At 61.4% G+C, this 25,995-nt stretch overlaps 1 protein-coding gene across 4 annotated transcripts in view; it reads left to right on the top strand.

The window, feature by feature from the left end:
- The window catches only part of BAIAP2 (BAR/IMD domain containing adaptor protein 2), a 70,166-nt gene that overhangs the window by 31,769 nt on the left and 12,402 nt on the right, over nt 1-25,995 (top strand). For all 4 annotated transcript variants that reach the window (XM_032617342.1, XM_032617344.1, XM_032617345.1 and 1 more), the window contains exons 4-9: nt 9,228-9,289; nt 9,980-10,051; nt 10,685-10,822; nt 21,945-22,097; nt 24,787-25,011; nt 25,193-25,394. In XM_032617342.1, the coding sequence (XP_032473233.1) occupies nt 9,228-9,289; nt 9,980-10,051; nt 10,685-10,822; nt 21,945-22,097; nt 24,787-25,011; nt 25,193-25,394 (852 nt within the window). The remainder of the gene's footprint in view (nt 1-9,227; nt 9,290-9,979; nt 10,052-10,684; nt 10,823-21,944; nt 22,098-24,786; nt 25,012-25,192; nt 25,395-25,995) is intronic.

Below are 25,995 nucleotides of genomic sequence, written 5' to 3'. Positions count from 1 at the left end.
CCCGGGCTCTTGTCCACAGAGCCCTGTGCAGTGTCCCATCTTCACGGCTAGGGTCAGAGACAGGCACGGCCCTCTCACAGTGGGAAGGACACAGGTGTGAGGATGGGGGTCGTGAGCAAGAGACCAAGCACTCGGGACCCCTGCCCAGGCCTGACTTTGGCATCAGGGACAAAGGGCATAGGCAGGGGAAGAAAGGGCACCAATGGTGCCCTTGACCACACGTGGGTGGTACCCTCCTGCCGGCCAGGGCCCAGCTCCTCAGAAGGACGGATCATGCATGTGGGCCGGGGGCTTTCCCTATCTTATTGCCCAGTTCCTGAACCTCTTCACCCACCATCCTCCTGCTTAAAGAAAGAGGGGGTGTGTGGCAGGACCGCTGGTGTCAAGGTGGAGCTGCACCCAGGTTCCTGGCTGTCCTTGTCACTGTTACTGGCAGGGACAAACACTTGCCCAGCTCTGGGGCAGGGGCTGTGCCGTGTCAGCCCAACCCCCTAATCAGGAGACACGTGGTCTTACTGATTTAATCCCGGGATGAGGTACAAACATGTACGCGTAACCCATGAGACAGTGAGGTCAGCCCAGGCAGGCCTGGAGCCCTTTCCCCGCAGATGCCTGGACTATCAGGCATCTGATATCAGGCGTCAGGACTTGTCACCCCCAGGCGGCCCCCCGACAGGCATCCCCTGGCTGGTGGACGGACACCGGGATGGAGGCTGGTCTCTGCCCTGGGGGGTGGTCCTGCTGTGTGGCAGTGGGTTTTGGAGGAGGCCCCTCCGTAGGTGGTGTTGGACTCCCCTCCCCACCTCCACACTTCCCACCCCTCCCCCAGCCAGGGCTCAGGCGCCTGTGCCTTGCAGAGATTGAAACTGCCCTCTGTGACCTCCCCCACCTCAGGTCCCCAGCTTCCTCCCGCTTCTTGGGTTAATCAGGTTTTAGAAGTTTCACCGGGTTGCTCTCTGGACACTGATCTCGGGGGTGATGCTTCGCTGTGGGGGTCACAGTGCTCTGGGGGACCTGGCCCTCCATGCAGCTGTGCCCAGCCCTGGGGTCCGGCAGCCGGGTCCTTACCCTCTTCATCCCGTGCTGTTGTTCACTCTTGCTGGGGGTCAGCTCAGGCCGCCGGCTGTCTTCATGAGAACCATCTCAAAGCAGGCTTTCTCGGGTCTGTGTTGCTTTGGCAAAAATGTGTTCTTTTTTAAGCCTGAATGGGTGATAACTCATCTTCTCCTGAAATCCTGTCCTTGCTCCTTTGGGATTAGGAGTCTAGCATTATGGCCCAGGAGGGGCCCTCAGGTGGAGTCTGGTCCACCCTCGGCTCATAGAACAAGGTGGGGAGCTGCACAGATCTGCCGGGCGCCGGCCTGCGAGCGGCCAGACTCTGGGGCCTGAGCCCCGCTCCCACCCCGGCTTGTTCCCAGTCTCCCAGATCCACGCTTCCTCTCAGCTTCTTGTCATTTGCAGATTATAAGAACATGTGTTTTTTTCTGCAAAAAAAAAAAAAAGAAAGAAAAAACCAGAAAAGCAGTCTGAGCCTTTAAAAATGTCAGCATTGTGAGAGATGCAACTCGAGAGGACTCTTCGGGATTAAAGAGGCTGAAGACTCCCGACTCCACAGAGGAAAGATAAGAATTCTGGTGCCGCTGAAGGTTAAGTCCTCATAACCCACGATTAAGCCTGTTTATGACTTACTTGTTCCAGATGCTCACAGAGCAGCATTTAGATAAACAGTACGCTGACTTATTGAGAGAGAGAGAGTGAGAGAGAGAGACAGAGACAGAGAGAGACAGAGACAGAGAGAGACCTGAAGAGCCGCGCGTGAGGTCCAGGGTTGGGGAGCAGCTCACAGGCGGCGGTGAGTTGGGGCACCCAGGCCCCGAGGTGCGAGTGCTGAAGGACGAGGGTCTGTGTCGGTGGCCGCTGTCCTTGGGTCGGGATGGCCATGGGCCTGTGCACACAAGTCCGTGCTATCCAGGTGCAGAAGCTGACATGCTGGCCACGCCGTGATGTTCACTGCTGTCTCGGGTGGTCCGCCAAAAAGTGTGTGCACGGCTACCTAGGTGCATGTGTCGGAAAGAGAGCCGGGGAACCTGGTGAGGGGTGAGCGGGTACCCGCTCTGTTATTTTGGCCGCTTTCGGGAGGTTTGGAGGTTGCGCTGAGAGGAGAGTGTCTGTCTTCTAAGCGCTGATAAGAACAAATTCACGGCCCCTTTGATCTCCGGGCCATGGATGGAATCCTCTGGGTGTGGCTGTAGACCCGGCCTGCAGCCACACTCAGGTCCCCTGTGTCAGTATTCAGTGCCCTGGGGGACTGCCTGGTGCCTTGTGGAGCTCAGGTAGGAGGTGGGGCTACACCTGTGCTGGTCTGGGGCTCGAGAATCAGTGAGATATGAGGCTCCCTGCCAGACCTCCCCACCGTCTCTGTGCCATCTGCAGCCACAGGCATCCTCGTCCTCCCGGCCTTCGGGCGGCCCTCCTTCCCGACCTGCCTGGCCCACTTGCCCCTCACTCTTCCTCGTTCCTCACTGGCGCACGTTTTGTCTGCCTCTCCCAGGAAAGAATGCAGGCACCACAGAGGCAGGGCCTCTGGTTAACTGTCTCACCTGGAGCGGCACCTGCACGGAGCGGGTGCTCACAGAGCAGTCGTCAGTGTGGTGACGATGAAGGTGAACGAGTGCCCCAGGCTGCGAGCGGGGTCACCTTTATCTCAGTAACAGCTTTCACATGAAGACACCAACCTGCAATTTCTAGAGTCGGTCCCTTTTAAAAATCTGGTACCTGTAATTTTCTCTAGTCTTCTGGAATCTTTTATCTTTTCCCAAAGAGCCCAGTTTGGGGGAACACTTGAATGTTTCTGAGATCTGAGATGTCAGTGGTGGGTCCCACGTCCCCGAACACGTGTAAATCGACTGCTCCTCCGAACCGTCTACGAGTTCTGAGAGCACCCGGGGTGGGTGGCTGATCCTTCTCTGTCGTCTGCTAATAGTACGGGGCCATCTCACAGCAGGGTGCTGCCCTGCTCGAGTCCTGACCTTGCCTGGAGCTCCAAGCGAGAGAGCCCCTTCCCCTCCTGTGAGCTGTGGTCCTGCCAACACTGCTCTGTTGAGAGTCTGCCCCACTGCCATCCTCCCGGGTGTGGGGCCTTCCTGCACCTGGGCCTCCCCCTCCTCAGCTGTGCCCTGCACCTTCCAGCTTATCGCCCCGGCCTCTCTGTGCTGACGGGGTCTCTAGTTTCTGCCTTTTTCTCCCCTCAATGGGTGCCTTCGGTCCCCAGGTGCTGGCCAGCACTCACACTGGCCAGTGCCAGGCCCCTCCACCTTGTCCTTGTACTGAGGTTCTTGCCAGGGGCTGTGAACATTTTTGAGAGTCTGTTGGGAATTTTTTCATATCGGTGGTGAAATAAAACACTTAAGGAAAAGAAGCAGAGCGACTGAGCCGTGGTGCTCGCTCTGGCTCACGATCCCAAGGTTTGGCAGAAGCCAGTTCCTGCTGGGGGTGGCCAGCGGGGGCAGAGGGTCCCCCGCAGACAGCCCCCAACCTCCCCACTCAGCTGGGAAGCGAGAGGGTTGCTGAGTCACCCAGACTTGCTAGAGAGGCGGACTCCTCGTTGTGGAATCAATTCCTATTCCTATCTGCAGCCTCATCTTCCCAGGGGGGTTTGGACTAGCCTGGAGCAGGGAGCGGTCCCCTCAGAGATGGCGGTGGGCGCCTGGAGGGGCGCCGACCCTGGCTCCCTCCTGGCAGTGGAGGGCTCGGTCTGGCTCTGGAGGAACCTGGGAGGGCTTGGCAGCTCTGAGGCTCCAGCCCCCCACGTGGTCACAGTACTGGCTGGAGGCTCCCCTTTTACTCACCTCCCCCCAGGGTCTGCTGGCTAGTGGACTCTTGCTCTAAGCCGATGGGAAAAAAACCTCAAAAATCATATTGCGAAGATTGTGTACAAAAAGAATTCAGAGTTATTATAAAATAAAACCGCTTCCTAAGGAGAGCTGATTATCACAACAGCCAGCACTATTTGTAACGGCCTGAAAGTGGAAACGCCCAAATGTCCACCGATGGGCATCATGGGCGACTGGATAAACAAAATGCGGCTCATTCCCTGGAATGTCATCCAGCTGGGAAAGGAATGAAGCACTGCCACACTGCCACGTGGTGAGCCTCAAAAACCAAAAACATGCTCGGTGAGGAAGCCAGACACAAAGGCCTGTGTCACGGGATCCCACTGATACTAAACGCCCAGAACAGGGAGATCCGTACAGACAGTAGATTAGTGGTTGCCCAAGGCTGGAGGGAAAGGGGAGTGACTGCTGATGGGGACAGGTTTCTGGAGTGACGAGAACGTTCTGGAATTAGGAGTGGTGGATGCTCCTTGAGGACAGAGTGGCCTGTGAGGGGCTGCACAGGCCTGGGCCTCAGCCCTCCCTGTCCAGCCACCCCAGCTCCAGTGTTGTGTCCTCGTTGGGGGCCCTGTCCCTGCTGGAAGGCTGGACCAGTTCTTTCTGCCCCTGTCACCAAGGGCAAGGCCACCACCCTGGGGGACAAGGGCACACCCTGGCTCCCAAGGCCGCACAGCCTCTCTTCGGGGGCACGCGCACCGTCCGCAGGATGCTCAGGCTCCCAGGCCTCAATCGTGCAGAGCAAAGGTGGTGGCGGCTGTCCCGACGTTGTGCTGTCTTAGCCACGCCAGACAGAACCAGCCTGTGTCCGGCCAGACTGTGTTGGAGGGGAGGGAGGTGAACAGCACGTCGCCTATGTCGGTGAGGAAGCGCAGCATGTGCTGGCGTGTGCATGTGTGTGTGCGCGCGCGCGCGCGCTCCCGCTCGTGCGCTTGCTGCCCCAGCCCCTTCCCTGGGGGAGGGGAGTTGCCATGTGTACCGAGTTCCACTCTTAACCCAAAGACACAAGGCTGGTGTTAAAGGTTACCAACTGTACCAGGAACTTTTACACTCAGAGCTGAAGGGTGTGCAGCCGGAGGTGACTCACTGCTGACCTGGCTGCCTCCTCACAGGGTAAACACTGGGTGGGAGGGCGTCGCCTCATTCTTAGATGCCTGTGTTTCTGTCGGTGGTTTTGTCCTGGATGAAGCCTCATGGCACCCAAGTGTGCCCTCTCCTGTCCCTGCTCCCGATGGCCTGCTCCCAAACCCTCCTCAGTGCCAGGGTGGCCTGCCTGCTCCCCTCCTGTGGCGCCCTGGGGCCTGGCCACCTGCCTGCCTCCCCCTCTGTTCACACTCCTCGAGACCCTGGCGGTCCCATCGGTGGTGACAGCTGATTACCCTGCTCCCCCGCTCTTTGCTCTGATGAGGCTGGGTCTGGGCTCTATTTTAAACCTGGTTTTTCGAGTTTAGGGCCCACCTGTGCTGTGGACCGAGACCTGGGTTCCCAGATGAGGCCTGGTAGAAAGCCCGGTCGCCTCCTCCTCCACGTATGGGGTGGGCCTGGGAAAGTGTCCCCACCTCGTGCTGGCCTTTGAGCCCAAAGAAGCGGGGAGGCTCTGGCCGGCCCCATGGCTCCAAGGACCTTCACTCGCCCGCCTCCCAGGACCCAGAAGGGACCTGGGTGAGAGGACGAGAGAGTGTCCGTGCCAATGCCTGAGGCCCCCCGCATTCCTGGGAAGCCTAGTTCGGGGCACAGCCTCATCCCCGGGCAGGGGTGACCGCCCCCTGCAGCTGGCCCAGTGCCCCCACAGTGCTCCAGGGACCATAGGCTCACACAACCATCATGTACACATGGCTTCCTGCAGCTGCTTGTATAATGCACCTTAAAAATCCCCGTGTGGACCGGCTTGTGGCAGCCACTGGCTTGCAGCTCAGAGCATGTGCCCACTCCCCGCATGCGTGCGCAGGGACACAGGCAGAGGCTCCGGTGGGCGGAGGCGATACGGTGTGCAGTGTCTAGAATTCTCAAGAAGCTTCACACACTCTTCTTGGCAACAGGAATTCTTTATCTAAAGGACTTGGTATTTGTTGTTGTTATTTTTCAAATATTTTCCTTCAGCTAGTTTTGTGTGGCCGTTCAAGGAAATACATGTGTTCAGTTTGATCCGGACACTAATTTACGACTCTGGGGCCTCAAGTGTGACCAACGGTGCCACTTGCTCTGTGTCTTATTTATGGACTTCATGTCCCTTGAGAGAGCCCGCAGGGCCAGAGGGTGACCTGTGGGTCTGGCTTTCCTGTGCGTGCCACCCTTGACACACAGGACAGCATCCCCTCCAAGCATATCGGATCTGGGGATGCTGAAAGGCCATGGCGGTGCCGGGAGCCTCACCCCACTCGGGAGCTGCGGTGTGAGCAGGTCAGGTCAGGGTGGTGGCAGCCTGGCCTTGTCCCCTGGGCTGCCTGCTTGTATTTGTCCTGGTGGTTCCTTTTCAGCCAAGGGCGGGGACCAGGCACCTTCTGTCCCCTGTTGTCCGCGGCCAGTTCCCTGACTCATAGACCGCCCCCTGGGGTCGGGATGGGGTAGAAGTGGGGTCAGGGCCAGGAGAGGATGAGTGAGACTCACATCCTATCCTGCTGGGGCTGCTCAGCCGCAGCTCAGCCCTCAGTGTATGGTTGGTTGACCATCGACCATGCTGCCCCCAGGCAGCCACGGTGGGGGCGGGGCCTTCTTGTCCCCAGGTGCCGCCCCTCCCTGCCCCGCCACACCCAACAGCACTGTCAGGCCTGAAGTCAGGCTGCCATTTGGAGCCTGAGTGGAAAGTAACTTCCAGGGACTCTGGGCCCCCGACAGGCCTGCCCCTGTGCCCTAGTGCTGGTGTCCGTGGCCCTGCCAGCGTGCGTGGTGCTCAGTAAATGTTTATCACTGTGGATTAGGGGATTTGTGCATCGGGAGCTCTGGTGTCTGCCCCTGCTCGTGCATCTCCCCGCTCCGTCCTCTCCCTCCCGGCTCGTGGACAAGCATGGTCCTAGAGGCAGACCTGTGTGGACCGGCTCTGATCCCTGTGGCCCACCCAGTCACAGCCCGGTCACTTAGCTTCCTGGAGCCGCGTGTCCACGGGGCCATAGCAGCACCCCAGGGCTGCGGGGAGAGAGAATGGAGACTGAGGCTCACACATACAGCCACACGTGTACCCACTCAACACCCACGCACAACACAGCCACACACGCTCACACCCACACCCCCTGCATCCATGCACGCACTCACCCCCATGCACACCCTGTGCACCCACACGCACACACGTGTACACTCTGGTACACACATGCCCTCCCCCACTCACACCCACACAGACACTACCCACTCACTCACGCTCACACGGCGTGGCACTGGCCCTGACCGCGAGCATCCTTCGAAGCCTCAGGCTGGGCCTGGGCGTCTTCCTCTCTCTGCAGTAGCTGTAAGCAACTTGGTGCCTTAGGTGCCAGCCTGGGCCCCCCAGGGGTCTGTGCTTCCTCATGTGGTGCCTGGGAAGGGGTCTTCGCACTGTCGGCACAGGCAGCCTGCTGGACACTCAGCCCAGGGTCCAGCAAACCACAACTATGTGTGGTCTGACCCCATCCTGAGGGGACCCACCAGCATGCCTGTGTCTCCCTTTTTCTTTTTTTTTTTTTGGCCACACCCCATGGCTTGTAGGATCTTAGTTCCCCAATCAGGGATCGAACCTGCACCCTCAGCAGTGAGCATGGAGTCCTAACCATTGTGCCGCCAGGGAACTCGCCCCACCTTGTCTCCTGACAGGGACACGCGGTTGGCTTTGCAGGGCCTAGCCCCTGGCACGTCGTGGCTCCTCCCAGCTGACAGGTGACCCTTGGGGCTCCTTCGGAAGCACTCTCCCTCCTCCTCCTCCCTCGACAGAAATCTGTGCATCCGAGGCGAAGCCAGGCCTTTGGGCACTCAGCCCAGCAGCGCACTGAGAGTGAGAACTCAGAACTCAGACGGGGGCGGGGCACCCGCTGGCTGGAGAGGCCGCCCTCGCGTGCACTCCAGCAACAGAGTGACCCTGGGAGGCAGGGCCCGGGGCCTGCCAGCGGAGGCCAGCGCTGCGGCCATTTAACAGCCCACTGACCTTGGGCAGCCTGCCCCAAGGGTTGGCGATCTGTCCCTAAGGCTTCTGCCTGTGGTGATCACCGTGCTCTGTGGTCATCAGGGCCACAAGAGCACCAGCAGCTGACCGAACGGCCCGATGACCGGGAGCTGGCCGTCCCCAGAACGCAGCTGTGCTTCTGGGAGGGCAAGCGACCCCAGGGGATCATCTACGTGCTGTCCTTGTGACCTTGGAGGGTGGGCAGCGTCACCCCATTAGGGCAGGGGCCACAGGAACTGTTCTGCTTGCTGGCTGGCCTCGTGGGGACCAGAGGTGCTCATTGTGGCTGCCCCCAAAAGGATCCTCTGGGTCACGTGACCCCTGAGTGGCCTGGATGTGAGCAGGGGAGGGTCGTCCTGGTGTAAGCACCTCGGCACAGGGTTAGTCAGCAGGTGACTGCCCCCGAGGGCGGGGACGGGCCCTCCTCCACGTGGCCGCAGCGCGTGGTTAGTGCCTGCGCCAGAAACGGCTGCTTAGCAAATATTCGCCAGTGAATGAATGGAGCTCACACTGCCCGTTCCAGACCCACCCTCTGCAGGGGAGGAAATGAGCCATTTGTGCAAGGAGGTCTTTCACGCTGTCCCTGTGGGTGTGGGCAGTGGCCCTGAGGGTCTTCGGAGGCAGGTGCCATGAGTGCCGCAGCTCGGGGCTTCTGTTCCACAGTGTTGATTTGGGGTGGGTGTCGGGACTCTGCTGACCATGACGTGTCTTGGGCCGTGGGGTCCCTCCTTTCACGGCCACCCTCCTTCCACGCCATGTCCCGGGACGCACAGGGGCTATATGTTGTGGCTACCTCTGCCTGGGCCCGAGGTAGGTGGGCCGCTGGTGGTTGGCGCCTGTGAGAGGAGATGCATGTGCTCACAGGGTTGCACGCGGGTTGAAACCTGCAGACGTAGGGCCTCCGGTCTCCTTACCTCTGCCGTGAACCTCAGATCCAGTGCAGGTGCCTGGGGCCCCCAAACCCCCAGAGACACCAAGCCGCTGTGTATCCTTGTCAGTCTAGAATTCCCCATCTCCTCTTGGCGGCATCACCTGGAGAGGCACCCCTCCCCCTGCCCCCAGCACACCCCTGCCCGCCGGTCCCCAGACCACAGCAACCCCAGTGCCTGGCCCACTGGTACCTGCTCCCCAGCCATGGAGGGAGTGATAAGACAGTGATTCTGAGTAGCTCACTTTCCTCCTGCTTTTCTCTCCTGCCATCTGCCTCCCAGGGGACGTTCTCTTCCAGATGGCCGAAGTCCACAGGCAGATTCAAAATCAATTGGAAGAAATGGTGAGTCCCAGCCTCCCAGTGCGACCCCCGGGGAGGGAGGGGCAGATGCAGGTGAGCAGGCGCTATCAGAGGCGAGGGGAAGAGCCGGGCATGTGCTGTGGCCGTGCATCCGCTAGGGAAGTATGTGCCTTCCTGTGGTCATACCCAGAGAGGTGGGGGTGTCCCCAGGGCCTGAGAGAGAAGTCACACACCAGGGATGTGACCACCATGGGGGCTGAGGATATACAGACGGACCTGGAAGAATAGGACACGGGCAAGATGGGGTGTTATTCTCAGCTGGCCGCAGGGCCACATGGGGACATCTCGAGTGGTGGCCTGGGGAAGCACAGGTGCACCGAGACTGTAGGTCCTGCCAGGACCTAGCAGGTCTACGGCTCGTGTCAGCTTATGCCTATGTTACCCACCAGCACGGGAGAGCAGGGACAGTGGGGAGGCGGTCTCTGTCTCCCCGAGGGAAGCGGAGCCTCCATGCCTGTCGAAGGCCAGGCTTCAGTTCAGCACTCACTCCCGGGGCCGCCTGGCCCCGTGGGGCCCACCTGTCGCTGCGGGGTCATCGGCTCATGGATCAGACAAGCTCCTCTCGCCCAGTGGGGTGCCCAGCGTCCCAGGTGCCATGATCGTGGTGACCGCCCCCCCTCTCCCGGGGCAGCCACACGTCAGAGCTGACGGCTGTTTCCTCTCCATGTCCAGCTGAAGTCTTTTCACAACGAGCTGCTAACGCAGCTGGAGCAGAAGGTGGAGCTGGACTCCAGGTACCTGAGTGTAAGTAGCCCCCACCCTGTACCTGCTGGTCACCCTGAGCTGCTTGGGCTCTGCTGTGTGTGAATCCTTCCCTGTCTGAACGGTTTTCATCTTCCTGTGAGCTCTCCATCCTGTGGGTTTCCTGCAGCTCCTCTGACATTCATGCCCATTTGAAACTAAATGTGACCCCGTGAGTGGACTCTTGCGTCTGATGCCCCACATGCCAGGTTCCACTACCCCCGCCTCTCGGCCGCTTTTTGTAAAAACGATGTGAGGCAGCCGCCCTGTGGAACCTGTGTGAACTCCTCTGACCCGCTGTCGCTTCCTGGAGTTCTTCATGCCCTGACCCTGCCCTGTGACCTCTCCCAGGTTGACAAGAAGGGCGAGGGGCTGGGCTCTGTCGGTGTTCATTACATGATTTGACCTGAGGCACTTCCGGCCCTGCGGTGGGAGAGAGCAAGGCTCGGTGGGAGAGAGCGAGGCTGGCTGGTTTTCCCAGACCTGATCTGTGCCTCCAAGGTGGGCAGAGCTGAGGCCTCAGGTTTGCAGCTGCACGATTCCTGCCGTCCACAGGGTCGGGGGCCGCTGTGGCCCAGTTGAGAGCGGGAGGGGCGCGCCAGCTCATTGCCCGTGGTTTTGTTGTTTGAATTTCAGGCTGCGCTGAAGAAATACCAGACGGAGCAAAGGAGCAAAGGTGATGCACTGGACAAGTGCCAGGCCGAGCTGAAGAAACTCCGCAAGAAGAGCCAAGGGAGCAAAAACCCCCAGAAGTACTCGGACAAGGAGCTGCAGGTGGGACTCGGCCGCCGCGTGCTGGGGGCTCTGCCTGGGGACACAGGAGTGTTGGGTCCTCGGTTATGGTTTTGGGACTTCTCGGGCCTTTTAGTGAGCGGTGAAGGGCAGGCGTTCTTGTCTCTCCCCAGCACTCACCCTTCTTGGTCTCGGGGGGCGAGGCTGATCCCTCCCGATGAAACTGGGCAGAGCCAGGCTCCGCTCTCCTGGGGGATTTTGGGTGGTTGGGTGCCCGGCATCCCGGAGCCAGCAGGACAGCAGTCCCATCCTGTAGCCTCGGTGGGTGCCAGAGGGCTCTCCACCGAAGGAGCAGAACCCAGACGGAACCTTCCTGCCTGTTGCTCTGATTCCTACCTCGGCCAGAGATCCCAGACCGTTACTCTGACTGACTTGTGAATGCCTGCTCCCAGCACAGACCCAGAGACCCTGAGGCAGGCAGATGCTGGCTGGTCCAGCATCTCAGTGACCCTGCAGCGTGAGGCAGGTGGCATTGCAGGGCATGGGAGGGGCAGCCCAGGTTGTAGGCGTTACGTGCTGGGGTGAGGGGCAAGGATTTAGGACAGCGTGGCCTGTGACGGGCACGGCCCTGATACACCTGATTCACCAGAACCCTGCAGCCAGCTGACACAGATCAGGCCCAGACGCTGCTCTCCAAGGTCGCACGTCTCAGATAAGGAGGAACAGGATAGCCCCCAGTGGTCGGCAGTGGAAGCTTCCCCTGGGCACAGGCATGGGGGTGACCCCTGGGGTGAACCCCTCACCTCCTGAAGCCCCACCCTTCCTGCCAGTGATCAGGGCAGTGAGCCTGGGGGCACTGCCTGGGGCCCTCTGTGCATGGTGCACACGCATGCCCCATGGTGCCCACACCGCTGCCCGCAAGCACCTCTGGAGCACGCCAGGGCCAAGAGGCCGGTCCTGCCCACTTGAGTGCGGCATAGACGAGCAGGCCTCCTGCTCCCCCGGGGCGGCCCGGCCTCTGCGTCCCTCTGTGCCTGCGGCACCCAGTGGAGAGGATGGGGGGGCGCAGCGGCAGCTGAGAACCGCAACCCGCCATGTGGGAAGCAGCCGCCAGTCTCCTGCAGCCCCTTACTCAGGTGTGTTCCTCACGTAGTCGCAGTGACTCAACTCCCGCTTCTCTGTAACATCCCTTCCCCAAGTCAGACGCGTTTCCCCACATCCACAGTCTCGTGACCATCGTCTCAAAAGACCATCTGTAATCCGTCACCACCTCGAGGCCTCCCCTCCCCGCAGCGAGAGCGCTGCTGCAGGGAACCCTCCCGAGTCACCCCCGCCCGGGATGTGCTCCTGGGAGAGGGTCATGAAGTCGGGGCTGGAAAGACACCTGCACTGGTGTGTGTCCGTTTTTCTGTTCTGTCCCATCCTTGACGTGTTTTGCCATTTTGTTTTCTGAAAACCTTGACCCGCTGCCTGGGAGGGCAGTGGCCTCCTCAGCGCCCTATCTGAGGGAACCCTGGGGACTGGTTTGGAGGCCTGGTGACAGGGACAGGAGGCTGGCTTTCCAGGGGTTCAGCCTGTGCACCCCCCGCTCCTTAAGGTTCCTTTTTTTTTTTTGGTGACAGCTTTATTGAGAGGTAATTCACGTACCATATAACTCACCCGTTTGATTTTGAGTACGTTCATATAGCGTTGTGTAACTGTCACCACAGTCCATTTTAGAATGTTGTCACGGCCCCAGAAAGCAAGCCCGTCTTCACTGGTCCCTCCCCGCCCCCCGGCGGCATGACCGGGATCAGACGACACATGACCTGCGTCTGGCTTCTTGCCCTCGGAGTGATGTTTTTGAGGTTCGTCCACGTTGTGTGTGTCAGTGCTTCGTTCCTTTTTATCATCGTGTACCCATGCTTCGTTCCCCTTTACGACCATGGACTTGGAGGCTCCGTCCTGTGCCGAGGCCCTCTCCCTGGATGAGCTGGTGCTGCTGTGACCAGCTTGCTGAGAGCCGTCAGAAGGGACCGTGTCCCGGCCGGTGCGTCCTGTGGCTGGGAGAGGACAGGCCGGGCAGACGTCAGTGCGTGTGGGCTGGCGTCATCCATGGTGTTCACTCCTACATGACTCGGAGCCACATGGGCCTGGGTCATCATGGCTCTGCTGCCTGTGGTTCCCAGTGGCCCACTCCCTTTGCCCCAGAGCCCCTGCCACCCACTGCAAGACCTCTCTCTTCTGGAGAGCCCTGACTGCTCCACTCTGGAGTCTGGGCCTGCAGGGCCGAGAGGGTGGGATCTGCTCCCCCAGCCACGCAGGGCCAGGGGGACACAGCACGGGCTCTGCAAACCTTAGTCTTTCCGTACGGGCAGTTGGGTGGTGGTTCTCTCCTTGCGGGGGGCCTCCCAGCAGTTCCCCAGCTTGGTGAGGCCGGCCATGTCCAGCCTGGCCTCCTGGGACCTGGGAGACATCCAGTGCTGACCTTTCTTCCCATGTCCAAGGGTCACCCCACAACTGAGGCTCCCCTCTGCCCTGTCTCCTCAGCACAGCCCTGCTGCCCCCGCTGAGGCCCAGTCCCCTCCCGGTATCTGCCCTGAGGCTCTCGCTCAGGGGCCTCCTCTTCACCCCCCTGTGGCCTGTCCCCGCCTGGGCATAGCCATGAGGCCCTGGCCGTTGGGTTTGGATCCCAGCTGTGCCCTGTGTGCACTGGCCGTGTGGTCACGGTGAGCTCCATGTCCTCTCTCGGTTTCCTCGCTTCGGAGGGGTGTACCTCGGCCTTCCTCCCATCTCAGAGCAGGAAGGGCCCTGGGGCCTGAGCAAAGCGAGGTCACCCCTCCCCGTTCTGTGCACTTCCTCGGTTTCCCTCGTCTTTCCCAGACCCACCCCACCCCCCTCTCTACCTGCCCCTTAGCCTCCTGAGGGTGTTACTGCAGTGGTTCTCCCCCAGTAATCGAGTTCCTCCCAGGGAGGGCTGGGGGCTGTGTGCCACGCTGTCCCTCTCGCCGTCCAGCCCAGGCTGCTGACGCGGTGATAGGTGGCATGTGATGTTATTCCGGTTGTGGTTGTCTTTCCAGCGACAGTCCAGCCAGTGTGTTTTTTGTTCCCTGGTGGCGCTGAACCTGAGAGGCCAGGCTGGGGCACCCTCAGAGTCCCTCATCCCGCGTCTGTGCTGGAGGGGGTGGGTGCCCAGTGTGCTGTGAGACTGTGGAAGGCATGCTGGCCGCCTGTCCCGTGGACGGTTCTGGCCTACCTGGTGGCCTTGTGGAGGTGCAGCCCACCTGGGCATGTGAGGGTCCTTTGGCACCTGGGTCTGTTCCTTCTGGTTCTTAGAACCTTTGCAGACCTGGCCAGGAGCCAGGACCTGATGTCTGCTTTGAGGTGTGCCTGCTGGGGGCTGGGAGGGCCTTAGGCACCTTTTGGTGTGACAGCCCCTCCCCTCCCCACTGTTTCCCCTAGAGGAAATGCCTGGGCAGGGCAGGTGTGTTGAGCCGGCCCTGCCCCTCGCCTTGGCTGAGGTCCTGCTAGTCACAGGAAATGGTCTGTTTAAGACACTCTTTTTTTTTTTTTAATTTATTTTTGGCTGTGTTGGGTCTTCGTTGCTGCACCCAGGCTTTCTCCAGTTGCGGCGAGTGGGGGTTACTCTTCGTTGCGGTGCGTGGGCTTCTCATTGCGGTGGCTTCTCTTGTTGTGGAGCATGGGCTCTAGGCGCACAGGCTTCGGTAGTTGTGGCGCTTGGGCTCACTAGTTGTGGCTTGCAGGCTTTAGAGCTCAGGCTCAGTAGTTGTGGCGCACAGGCTTAGTTGCTCCGCGGCATGTGGGATCTTCCCGGGCCAGGGATCGAACCCATGTCCCCTGCATTGGCAGGCGGGTTCTTAACCACTGTGCCACCAGGGAAGCCCAAGACACTCTTTTCCTGAGGAAGAGCAGGACTCTGTTCTCCCTGTCTCCATTTTGTAGAACGGCCGACACCCCAGCTCTCACGCAGTCCACTCGTGGAGCGGATCAGCCGTGGGGGCAGCTCTGTCCGTCCAGACTGTGGTTCATGGCCCTGCCCTGGAGAGCTTGGCCTCGCCTGGACCCACAGGACATCCTGGCCACTAGACCTGCTTACTCCAAGCAGATGTGTTTGCACGCTCTCACCAAGTAGGGGCAGGATTCCAGACTGTTTGGGCCCCTGGGGAGGTGGGGAAGGACCCCAGGCACCCATGCCCCCACCCCCCGCTCTCTTGAAGCCCCCTCTGTATCCCCAGGGTCTCCACTCCGGGGACCTTCACCGGGGCCTGGGTCACATGTAGCCCAGTGGGCAGTATGTGTAGGTGGGTGTGGGCCTGGGCCCCCCAGCTGGCACAGGGGCCACACCTGGGCATCCCCGAGCCACAGAAGCCCCTGGGCTGACGTGAGCTGCGGCGCCTCTTGGTAGAGGAGGTGGGACCCCAGACCGACGGAGCCCATGCAGCTCTGTTTTCTAGGTGTGGGGGCTCCCACAAGTGGATGCAGGTGTGGGCTGACTCAGTGGTCCCAGGATGGGTGGACTTCCTTGGGTCAATCCCTGGGGTCACCTGTGAGCCTTCTGGCGCCCCTGGTCCATGTGTTTTCCCTCCCTGACTGGAGCTCCATGTGGGCAGGATGCTCGCCAGGGAGGGTAGAGAGGCTCCTGAGCAGCCGCCAGGCAGGGGTTGACCCTTGGAGCACCTCCACACCTCCCCCGGGGCACCTCAGCTCCTGAGTGGGGCGGAGCCTTGTCCCCTGTGAGCGTGTCTGTCTGTCTGTCTGTCCGTCTGGGATGGGCTCCCCGTGAGTGGGACGGGGCCAGTTTCGTGAGCTGCTGATAATGAGACTGTGTTTTGGGATTTCCAGCGAGAGAATTGATTTTAATTATAGGTCAGGGAACAGGCACTTAGAGGCATTTGGGGCACAAACTAGGACAGAGGGATTTTTCTAGAAGTAGGGAGCACACCAAGTACTGCCCACACGGCTGAGGTCACGCCCTGCACCTCTGGTCATTGCCGTGCTCGCCGGACCAGGCGCTGACCGAAGCGCCCATCTCTGTGGAGGCGGCTACAGGGGACAGTCAGTGGAGGACGTACCGTGTGTCTGACAGGGCGTGGTCACAGGCCTCGTCTGGCGCCCTGTCTCTGGCCCAGGGTCCCCCTCCCCAGGCATGCGGGTGCATGGTTGTACTTTAGCCTGTCAGGTTCTCAAAGCTTCGGGGTGATTCTGATGGACAGCCGGCCCCTGGCTGGCTGGCGGTCTCCAGGGCTTCTGACGGAAGGGTCCGGGCTGGGGTGGGACTGGTGCCGAGAGCCATCCCGGATGAAGCACTTTGGGAAGCAGTGCTGGGTGGAGTTGGTCAGGCTCTGGGTGCACGATCCCCTTATAGATCCGGAGGGGCTTGGCCAAGGATTTCTCCCGTTTCTGTTTCCTTTGGCCCCACCCCCAGCCCAGCTCTCATTAGGCAGGAGTCCTCGTCCTCCAAGGGACACCGTGACTGTTAGAAAACCCAGCAGTCATCTGTGCCTTTGGGATTCGCGTTGGTGTGTGGCCGGCCGGTGGGGGCCACGGGGAGGCAGTGTGCCCTGTCCACCCTTTGTGTAGGCTCTGAGCTCTGAGGGGAGGGGCCGCCAAGACTGCAGCAGAGGGGAGAGCCCAGGAAGAGAAGGCTGGAGGCAGGTGGATGGGCGTGGGTGTGGGGCGGGGTCACCCCCAGTGTGGGCCAAACCTTCTGCCCGAGCGCAGAGGGCCAGGGCCCTGGACGGTCCCTGCCGGCCCAGTGCCAGGCTCTCAGCAGCCCAGCACTTGGAGCTGCTGACAGCTCCGAGGCAGGCTTCTGCCGTTGGGATGGCAGAGGGCCCACCCACCCAGCTGGGGTTTAGGTTGCCAGGGGCCCCCTCCTCTGCCCTGATCCATCTTCCCCGTTCCCTCTCTGAGACGCAGAGAGTGGGGCCTCGAGTGTTCTGGGTGTGGGGTGTGGCTGTTGCCGGGGCCTGTGCTGACTAAAGCAGACGGTTCCTGCAGTTTGCTCCCCCTCACTGGGCTCCCTTGTTCCGGAAGGCGCCTCCAGATTGCCCTCTGAGAAAGGGGAGAGATTTGTTCTATTTCAAGGGATGTGTAAGTAACAAAGCAAAAACAAAATAACCATAATTTAGATCTTCAAAAAAGATAATGGCAGAGGCTGCTCCTGTTAACAGGTGGAGTTTGATGGCAGTGGCTGAAGCCCCTCACGCATCTGCCGTTCTCATTTCAAAAAGCTCTTCAGTGTGAAAGGCGGTCTGTGGACAAGGCACCGCATCCCAGCAGTGGGACATCTTCTTTCCTTGGGGTATAAGCAGTTAGGGGTCCTCCTGGAAAAGAACAACTGAGGAGCCAGAAGCCACTGCGCCCTCTTAGGGCTTCTGTGTCCACAGATACTATCAGGATTCTCAGTCCTCTGGGGGACTCTTTCCCTTCCCTTGGTCCCCCCCAGACCTACCCCCAGTTCACCGGATCAAGCCACACAATTCCCCCTCCAGACTGGGCTGCCTACTTGGATAGCACCGTGGGAAATCTGGAGCATCTTACGCTGTCAGAGCTGCGAGGGCTTTCGGGGGCAGCACCGGGCACACGGCACCTGTCTTTTCACACTGAGAGGTGGGCATGTAAAAAAGTAAGGAGAAACAGGTGAAGTGTTTTATTTAGCGGCACACGTCTAGAGTGTTATTTAGACACGCAGTCGTTATAACAAATACTAGTGAGGTGTTTTGCGTTCCTGTTTTTCTGCTGAGTCTTTGAAGTTGGATGTGAATTTTTGTACCTGCAGAACCTCCAAGATCACGTGAGGCAGGGGCTGCCATGTCGGGTGGTGACGATCTGGCTCAGCCCCTGAGGAAACTGAGACCCAAAGGGTCCAGAGACTTGGCAGGGACCAGCCAGCAAGGTGGGCACAGAAGCCCGGGCTCCATCCTCCTCCAGGTCCCAGGGCAGCAGAGCAGACCCCAGACCTGGAAGGTGTGGATCCTGGAGGCTTGGCGCGCCCCCTGGTGGCCACCCGAGGCCTTGGCTCAGCGTGTTCACAGATTGCTGAGACCCCGTCCCCTTGGACCGCGAGCCTTTGTCAGCATGTCCAGCCCACTGGTGTGGACAGAAGTGGCCCCACGTTCTCTCCTGGGGTCTGGGCATGGGGATGCCCATGGGCGCACCCCTGCCAGCACATCCTTTCTGGACACGCCAGCGTGTGAGTGTAGTGCGCAGGGCGTGGGCAGTGGGATCTGTTTGGTCACGGACCACCGCCACCCCCCCCACCCCCCCGCCAATCTAGTGATGGCTCTGGGCCCTTTCTCAGGAAATTGGGAAGCCCGGGGCCCATGGGTCCCTGATGCTTGCAAGAGGCACTGCACTTTCTGCCTAAGGATGTGCCCACAGCACATTCCCCGCAGAGCTGCCTGCTAGCTGTTGCATCTGCTGGACCGTGGGCAGGAGGGCGCAGTTGCCCTCTCTCGAGCCTTGCTCTGAGCTCTTGTGCTTAAATTAGATTTTTAAGGGTCCTCCAACAATCCACTGAACCGCTGCCACAGCCCTCACCAAGCTTCACCTACTGACCCAGGCTGTCCTCCCTATTCTTGGCCTGGGTGCCAGGTGCATCAGACCAGGGAGTGGGCACAGGCCCGGTCAGCAGGCTCCAGGGGGCCACTGGCTGCCCCCAGAAGGTGCCCAGTGACTGAATGAATGCAGCTTGGGGGCGTCAGATTCTGGCTGTACCTTCCTGTACATCACAGCTAATCGGGTCCCCTCCTTGTCTCCTTGGAGTAATGGTTACTAGTGGTGACAGCTGAGGCCCAAGGATTCCGCTGTCATTCACCAGCTGCAGTGGTTAGGGGCAGCGTTGGGGTTTTGAGAAACGTGGGAAAGCCACAATGGCCTATCCGGTGAGGGAAACCAAAGCCTCGGGTGTTTTCTAGAATGCCCCTCCCCCGCTCTGAGTCACTGGCTTGCTCCACAGAGGAGAGGAGACATGTGTTCTGATCACTTTTTTCTTCTCGGATTACAGGGCTGTTCAGCCCAGGGTGACTAAGTGGGAGCGTTCTGTGGGTCTTAAATGCTTTCAGCTGGGTGTTTCTATAGTGTGGTCTCCATAGCACCCGCTAAGCAAGGAGCAGGGCAAGGTGGGGGCAGGGCGGATGCAGGACGCCAGGAGCCTGGCCACGGTGCCTGCCCGTGGCAGGGACCGGCTTGGGGTGTTTTCTGGGGCCTGTTGCTAAGTCATCAGAGCTGTAGGGTCAGGCACGTTCTGTCCTCTGCACGTCCCAGAGAGCGCGGCCACTCCTGCACATTTGGGGGGTGTCCCTGCCGACAGCGGCCAGCTTGGCCTGGAGGCTGCAGCGGGGGGCGGGGCGGGGGGGTGTGTCCTCCTCCTCCACCCGTTCGAGGGCGAAGCTCCTCACTTGGCCTGGATTTCTAGGATCTGCCCGTGAAGTGGTGGCCTCTGTCCACAAGGAGGCAGCGTCCTGGGAAAGGAGGTCAGGAGGGCCTGCCGTCGTTCCTTGACAGAAGTGGCAGCCAGTGTCCTGGCCGGCTAGCTCTCTGCCCAAGCCAGATGATTGGTGTGGGGACCGTGGAGGAAGGGTCGGCTCTCCAGGTCCTTGTGGCGCCCGCCTGGGCTGGCCCTCCTGGCCGGTGTAGCTCGACGTCTCTCCGGCCCTATCCCAGGCACCTGTGGTCCCTGGGAAGACACTGGGTGGCTCCCGTAGCCCCAGGTTCCCTGCCTGAGACCTGAGCTGCTCCTGGCCTTTCTTGGGGCTCGTTTGAATAAATAGAAATCTTAAAAATAAACCACCACTCCCTCCCTCGGCATGGGAGGCTGCCAGGCAGCTAATGAGGCCAGCGCCCCGCGCCATCTCGTCCAGAGCTGGTTTCTCTCCCCTCCAGGGAGTGGGAGCGTTGAGGTGAAAGATGTTACCGCAGCCTGAAAACCCAGAAACCGTCGGCAGGACGGACGGGGACATCGGGCCGGCACGAGGAGGAGCCGTCCTCAGCAGCGGGCTCAGGGCGGGCGGACCCTGGGGGCCCACGTCCCAGTTTACGCTGCTGTCCTGGGGTAACCGCTGGAAGAGGTGCCTTGCCCTCCCCAAAGTTCCGAATTAGGGGACAGTGGGAGGTCTCCCTTGGGCCTTCCTGCGTGAGGCTCCGTGCTGATCTCTCAGTGCCTCAGCCCCTCTTGCCTGGGCGTGGGGTCTCCACGTGCCTGGCTCACCCCGCGCCCACCCCTGGCCAGCACTGGAGCAGCCCCCAGGGAGGGTAGGAGATGGTGACCCCGGTGAAGGGCTGGCCGGCTGGGGCTTACCCTGGGGTTAAAACCCAAACTCCTTCCGGAGCCTTGCAGCAACTTTTCCTGAGGCTGCCCCTTAAGGGGCTCCCAGGACCCCAGCCGAGCCCCTGTATGTGCCCCTGTATGCAAGGATGGGCAGGACAGGCCAAGGGAGGCGTCTTTATTCAGGGCTGGTTGAAGCCTGCAAGGCCACGCCGACGTCCCACTATCCCCTGGACGTGGTAGGACAGCCACGGGGCAGAGCGGGCATGGGACCCTCCGGGGGATTTCAGTCTAGCATTGGGTATTGTTTAGGTGATAGGGCAGGGGCAGCGGGGTTGTGCATCAGGGTCCCCCTCTCTGTGAGGGAGCCCTGCCCCTTCCAGGCCCTTCTGTCCAGAGGGTGTTCCCGCCCCCAGGCTTCCTGTCCGCATAAGGGCTTCGGGTGTGAGCCACTCCCCCTTGGTGGGCAGCATCTGAAGGGACCTCCCAGCACAGCACGGCCTTGCCCACGGTGGCCTCCACAGGCCCCCAGTAGCACCCCAAATCTGCAGACTTGCTCCCCTACTTCCTGGAGGAGCCACGGTGCAGGGGGCGTTCTGCAGGAGCAGGGGCTGCAGGCTCTGATGCGCACGTGTCTCAGAACCCGGAGGAGAGCACTTGGAGCTGCTCGGGCTGCTGGGGTGGGGGCCGCGGCAGTGGAGGCTGGGCTGCCCTGGAGGCCTCTCTCCTCCTGCACAGACTTTCTCAGGCACACCCACCCCGAGGTGTGGCAGCCCTGTGGCTGCCTGCGGCTCCTTTAGGGGTGGGGTAGTGGACTGGCTCATTTTGGCTGCCCTCCCAGGGCGAGGAGAGGGGGTTCAGTGTTGAAGGCGGGGTGATCTGCAGGCGTTGGAAGGGGAGCAGGGTCCCAGTCCTGGTGAGGGCGCCGGGCAGGCCCTGCCTGGGGTAGTGTGCTCACTCACGCTGACTGAGCTGAGCTGTGCGCTGGTGAGAGCGCTGGGGACGGCCCACGCCCGGCAGGCGGGCCCTCGCCCTCCAGCTGAGCGCGCTGGAGGGGAGGGGAGGGGAGGGGAGGTGGCAGGAACAGCCTGCACTGCGCCCACCGGCTCCGCACCACCCACCCACGCTGAGTCAGAGCTGGCGGAGGAGCCGGGCGAGTCAGGCGGGGGAGGCCGCCCCCTCGTGGCCTGGACCTGCCCGTGCCGCCGGAGGGTGGGGCTCGATTCGGCAGAGGCTGCTTCCTGGCCGGCCAAAGGAGAGCGACACCAGCTTGGGGCGGGGAGTCTGTGCCCCGTGTGGAGCGTGGAGGGGTGAGAGGGGAGACAGGAAGGGCTGGCAGGGCTCCCACACCCGGGAAGCTGGGCCCTGCAGACCCACACCCAGACGTGGAGAGGGGCCTGCAGGCCTCCCTGGGACAGCTGCCCCTAGTCTTGCTGGTACTTTGTTACTGAAACTCTCCAACCTGCAGCGAACGTTCTGGGGTGCCCCGGTATCAAGCGGGACCTCCTGTGCCTGCGTTCTCTGCCACCCCCATGAGCTCTGGGTGTGAATTAGTCATTCTCCGGCACAGTGCCCGCTGAGCTTTCCTGGTCTACCGAGCATTAGGGTGGCTTTTATTAGGTTTGGAGTCCGGGTCCGAGGGAGGTGACCACCGCCACCAGCCTCACCAAGCAACCTGCCAGCATGGTCCCCACATGTACGGCTGCTGGGGCACCAGGGGGCAGTGGCACAGCAGGGCAGCCCCATGGCCAGAGTGAGTCACACGGCCAAGCCCCACACCAGTGCGCCGGCCGGGAGGTGTGCTCCCCCTCCGTGGGGCCACCCAGAACTGGAGGTGAGCGCGTGCTGTCCCATCGCTGGCTCATCTGCCTCTTCTACCCCTTCTCCCACCCCCAGTACATCGACGCCATCGGCAACAAGCAGGGGGAGCTGGAGAGCTACGTGTCCGACGGCTACAAGACTGCTCTCACTGAGGAGAGGAGGAGGTTCTGCTTCCTGGTGGAGAAGCAGTGTGCCGTGGCCAAGAACTCCGCCGCCTACCACTCCAAGGTGGGTGCTCATCTGCGCGGGGCCGAGCCGAGCCCTTGTTGGCGAAACGACTGCTTCCCCCGGGAGCACCGGGACGCGTCCAGCCTGGAGCTGTCGTGAAGGACCATTGTGCTGAACGTCCCATGTGTTTCGGATTTCCCCAGGGCGAGAGTTCTGGAAGGAGAGTTACCAGGTTAAATCTGCAGATGCTTTAAGACTCCCGTTAGAAGTTGCCGGCTGTGTTTTTGAGAGCACTTACACTAACAGCCCACTAAGAGGGTCTCCTCCAGGGATCGAGCTTCTTGGGAGGGGCTGCAGTGCCAGGGAACCCCTACAGAGGCCAGCTTAGGCCCCCGGGGCCAGCGAGACCCAGAGGACACACCTCCCCTGCAGGGACAGGTAGCTTCACTGGGGCTTCTGTTCCTGTAGTCCACAGGTAGGAGCTGGGGTGGGGTCAGAGCTGTCTGCGGGGACATTCCAGAACGTTCTGAGAGTTAGGTGTGGTTAGGCAGCTCAGCCAACCAGGGAGGCCCTCGTTTGTGTCCTTTTTCCATAAAGGGCTTCTGCGGGTCAGCACCTCATACACATGCTTGATCTGACTCAGCTTCTGGTCCCCAGGCTGGAGCTGCCAAGGAGACAGATGCCCTCCCTCCGCGGAGAGGCTCCTGCTTGCCTGGGCCTGCCCAAGGGCCTGCCGCCACCACAGGTGCAAAGCAAGGACGGTGACAGGACTTACGTCCTTTGCAGGGTCGGGGGTCGGGCCACCCCACCGAGTGGGGCTTTGCCGTCAGGTCCTGTGCCCCGAGGGCTCACTGGCAGCAGGGCGGTGCTTGCTGCAGTTCTCCAGCAGGGCCTCCGCAGTGCCCACGTGGCCCCAGGCAATACTGTGGCAGGCGTATGCGCCCTCTGGCGGCTGGGCCCTGTGGCTGGTCAGGGAGAGCGCAGGCCCATACGTGCCGGAAGGGCAGGAAAGCAGTCCTTTTCCAGGATGCCACCATCTCTCCGTCTCCTGGGGGGCCTGATCACGTGTATGCGAGACACGACAACTAACTTTCCAGGGAGCTGGACGCCAGCCCCCGGTAGGTTTAAAAGAGGCACAAGCCCCCCGGGCTGGGGCACCGGGGCACGAAGGCAGCACCACCCCAGCCTATTCCCAGCAGCAGGCGCCCGGCATTTCCCTGTGCCTGGGTTCAGGCCCAACAGCGACAGGGCCGTCATCAGGGTGGGAGCCCTGGGCTGCGGCGCCCTGCTCCTGGGTTGTCCCTGTTAGTACAGGGTCCCTGCTGACCCGCTTTCTCACCACCAGCCCAGACCCATCAACTATTTCTCTCAACCAGGAGCCAGTTAGTAAATATCTCCTTTTGGTTATTGCACAGGGAAGTGGCCAGAGAAGGGTAAACCAACGGACGTGGCTGTGTTCCAGTCAAACCTTGTTCACAGACGAGCAGCCAGCCCTCGGGTGCTTGTTTGTTGGCCCCTGGTTTAAACCAACAGGTGGTAGAGGGGGCCACGGCCTGCTCCAAAGGGCTGTTTGTCCAGCAACCTCCAGTTTCCCCATGTGGGCACCACCTCCCTGCCCCAGACACAGGTCAAAAGAAGTGGGAAGAGAGACTTCCCTGGCGGTCCAGTGGTTAAGACACGGCGCTTCCATTGCAGGGGGTGCAGGTTCGATCCCCGGTCAGGGAACTAAGATCCCTCATGCTGCACAGCACTGCCAAAAAATAGGGGGGAAAAAAAAAAAAGTGGGAAGATAAGTGAGGAGGGACAGTGAGGGCTGGACAGACCCTTCCAAGGTCCTGGAGACCATGACTGCCCCAAGCTGGGGGGCAGCTCCACCCAGCGGGGGTCTGGGGTCTGCAGTGGAACATGGGTTGTGTCACCTGTTGCAGGTAGGGTAGCCCACTTTGGTCAGAGGGCCAGGAGAGGGGGAGGGCACAGCTGCACCCCAGGCCCTGAGTGTGTCCGTGTCGTGGACACAGGGCCCCTGAATGGGCTGCAGGGAACCTCAGGCTGGTGTCTCACTCTGGCTGCACCCCCATCCTGGGGCCCCGGTCAGGCCTGTGGCTTCCTCGTCCTTTGTCAGGCCCTGTGCTCTTCCCGGCTAGCTGTGTCCTGGGCAGGCCCTGGTGCATGCTGGAGGGACAGCTGGGCTTGCGGGCCCCTGGGTGGTGCCCTGATCGTAGCTGGGCTTTGGGCAGCTCTGTCCCTTCCCCACGGTCCCCTCTGTCCCTGCGAGGTTTCCTGGCCCTCAAGTCTGCCCGAGTGGCGCTCTTCCTAGTATCTCATGGTTTGCCCACAAAGGGCCTTTCTGTTCCGTGGCTGACCACTTGAGCACCTGTCCATTTCAGCTCCCTCGGGCCCCTGGGGAGGCCCCACCCTGATCAGGCCTTGGTTTGATCTCATTCCTGAGGGTCCCTCGACTGCACAGCTCACTGCATCTTATCAGCCCCTTTCCTAGGTCGGGGATCAGGGACTTACAGGTGGCTCATCTGGCTGTAAGGTACCCCACCTGGCGAAGAGCAGCCCTAGCCAGGTGTGCCCCTCCCGGGGTGGGTGTGTCTCTTTAGAAGCCTCCCAGTGCCAGGCGGGAGCCAGGGGGCTGCATCAGTGAGGTCGGCAGCAGGCCCTGGGCTCCCCCAGCCCTGCGGGCAGGCTACAGGAGCCTGCGGCCGGCCCTCATTGCCACCCTGTTTGACTTTCTCCGCTTCAGGGCAAGGAGCTGCTGGCACAGAAGCTGCCGCTGTGGCAGCAGGCCTGCGCCGACCCCAACAAGATCCCAGACCGCGCCGTGCAGCTGTTGCAGCAGATGGCCAGCAGCAATGGGTCTATACTCCCCAGCGGCCTGTCGGCCTCCAAGTCCAACCTGGTCATCTCAGACCCCATTCCGGGGGCCAAACCCCTGCCGGTGCCCCCTGAGCTGGCCCCGTTTGTGGGGGTAAGTCCTTGCTCTGGAAAGCTTTATGGGGGTGTGGGGGGATGGCCCCCCTTGGCACCAACAGTTGGCATCCCGTAGCAGCTGGGGCGCGCCCCTGCTGGGGGCAAGGGGTTCTCCACACTGGCCTCACCCGGGCCGGGCCCTCCTGCCACACCGCCCCCATGCCGCCTCTTCCCGACAGCGGCTGTCTGCCCAGGAGAACACGCCGGTCATGAATGGCGTCTCGGGCCCCGACAACGAGGACTACAACCCCTGGGCTGACCGCAAGGCCGCCCAGCCCAAGTCCACATCTCCTCCGCAGTCTCAGAGCAAGCTGAGCGACTCCTACTCCAACACGCTTCCCGTGCGCAAGAGCGTGGCCCCCAAGAACAGCTACGCCGCCAGTAAGAGCTCCGCTGGGGCCCCGGCCCTGGCCCGCCCGTAGTAGCAACATCACAGCTGAGGGGAGGCTGGGGAGGTCCAGAGGCTCGCAAGTGTGCATGCCTGTGTGCAGCACCCCGGGGGCCCCTTTGAGATTGCCTTCCTGGACCCTTGGGCTTGGCCAGGCTCCCCCATTAAGTGAACATGGTAGGGCGGGGCAGTGTGGGGACGCCAGCAGCTCAGCTGGTGACAGGAGCAGGTGGGTGACGCTGGGGAGGGCTGTGCTGACCGTGGCACAGGTTCCCGCCCTCCCGCGTCTGCCGTGGTCGGCACTCTCCCTCCTGCAGCCCCACCGGTGGCCTCGGCCCGTGAGGGTCTCCTGATTAGCAGATGGGAAAGCTGAGGCTCAGGCCCAGAGAATTGCCCCTGCTGGTGAGTGGCAGGTCAGAGGCTGAATCCGCACGCACCCCAGCTCCCAGTCCTTCCGCAGTGTGAGCCAGGCAGCCCTGGAGGCCTGGTAGTCGTCCGTCAGGATGGACAATCCCCCTCCAGGCCCACCTGGGGCCTCCTAGCCGCTCACCATCGGGCAGCTGAGCTGACGGGAGGGTGACCGTGACCGTGCCC

This window comes from Phocoena sinus, chromosome 20 (genome assembly GCF_008692025.1).
Source record: "Phocoena sinus isolate mPhoSin1 chromosome 20, mPhoSin1.pri, whole genome shotgun sequence".
Taxonomy (NCBI): Eukaryota; Metazoa; Chordata; class Mammalia; order Artiodactyla; family Phocoenidae; genus Phocoena; species Phocoena sinus.
Note: the sequence above shows the minus strand (reverse complement) of the source record. Positions and strands in the feature narration are given on the sequence as shown.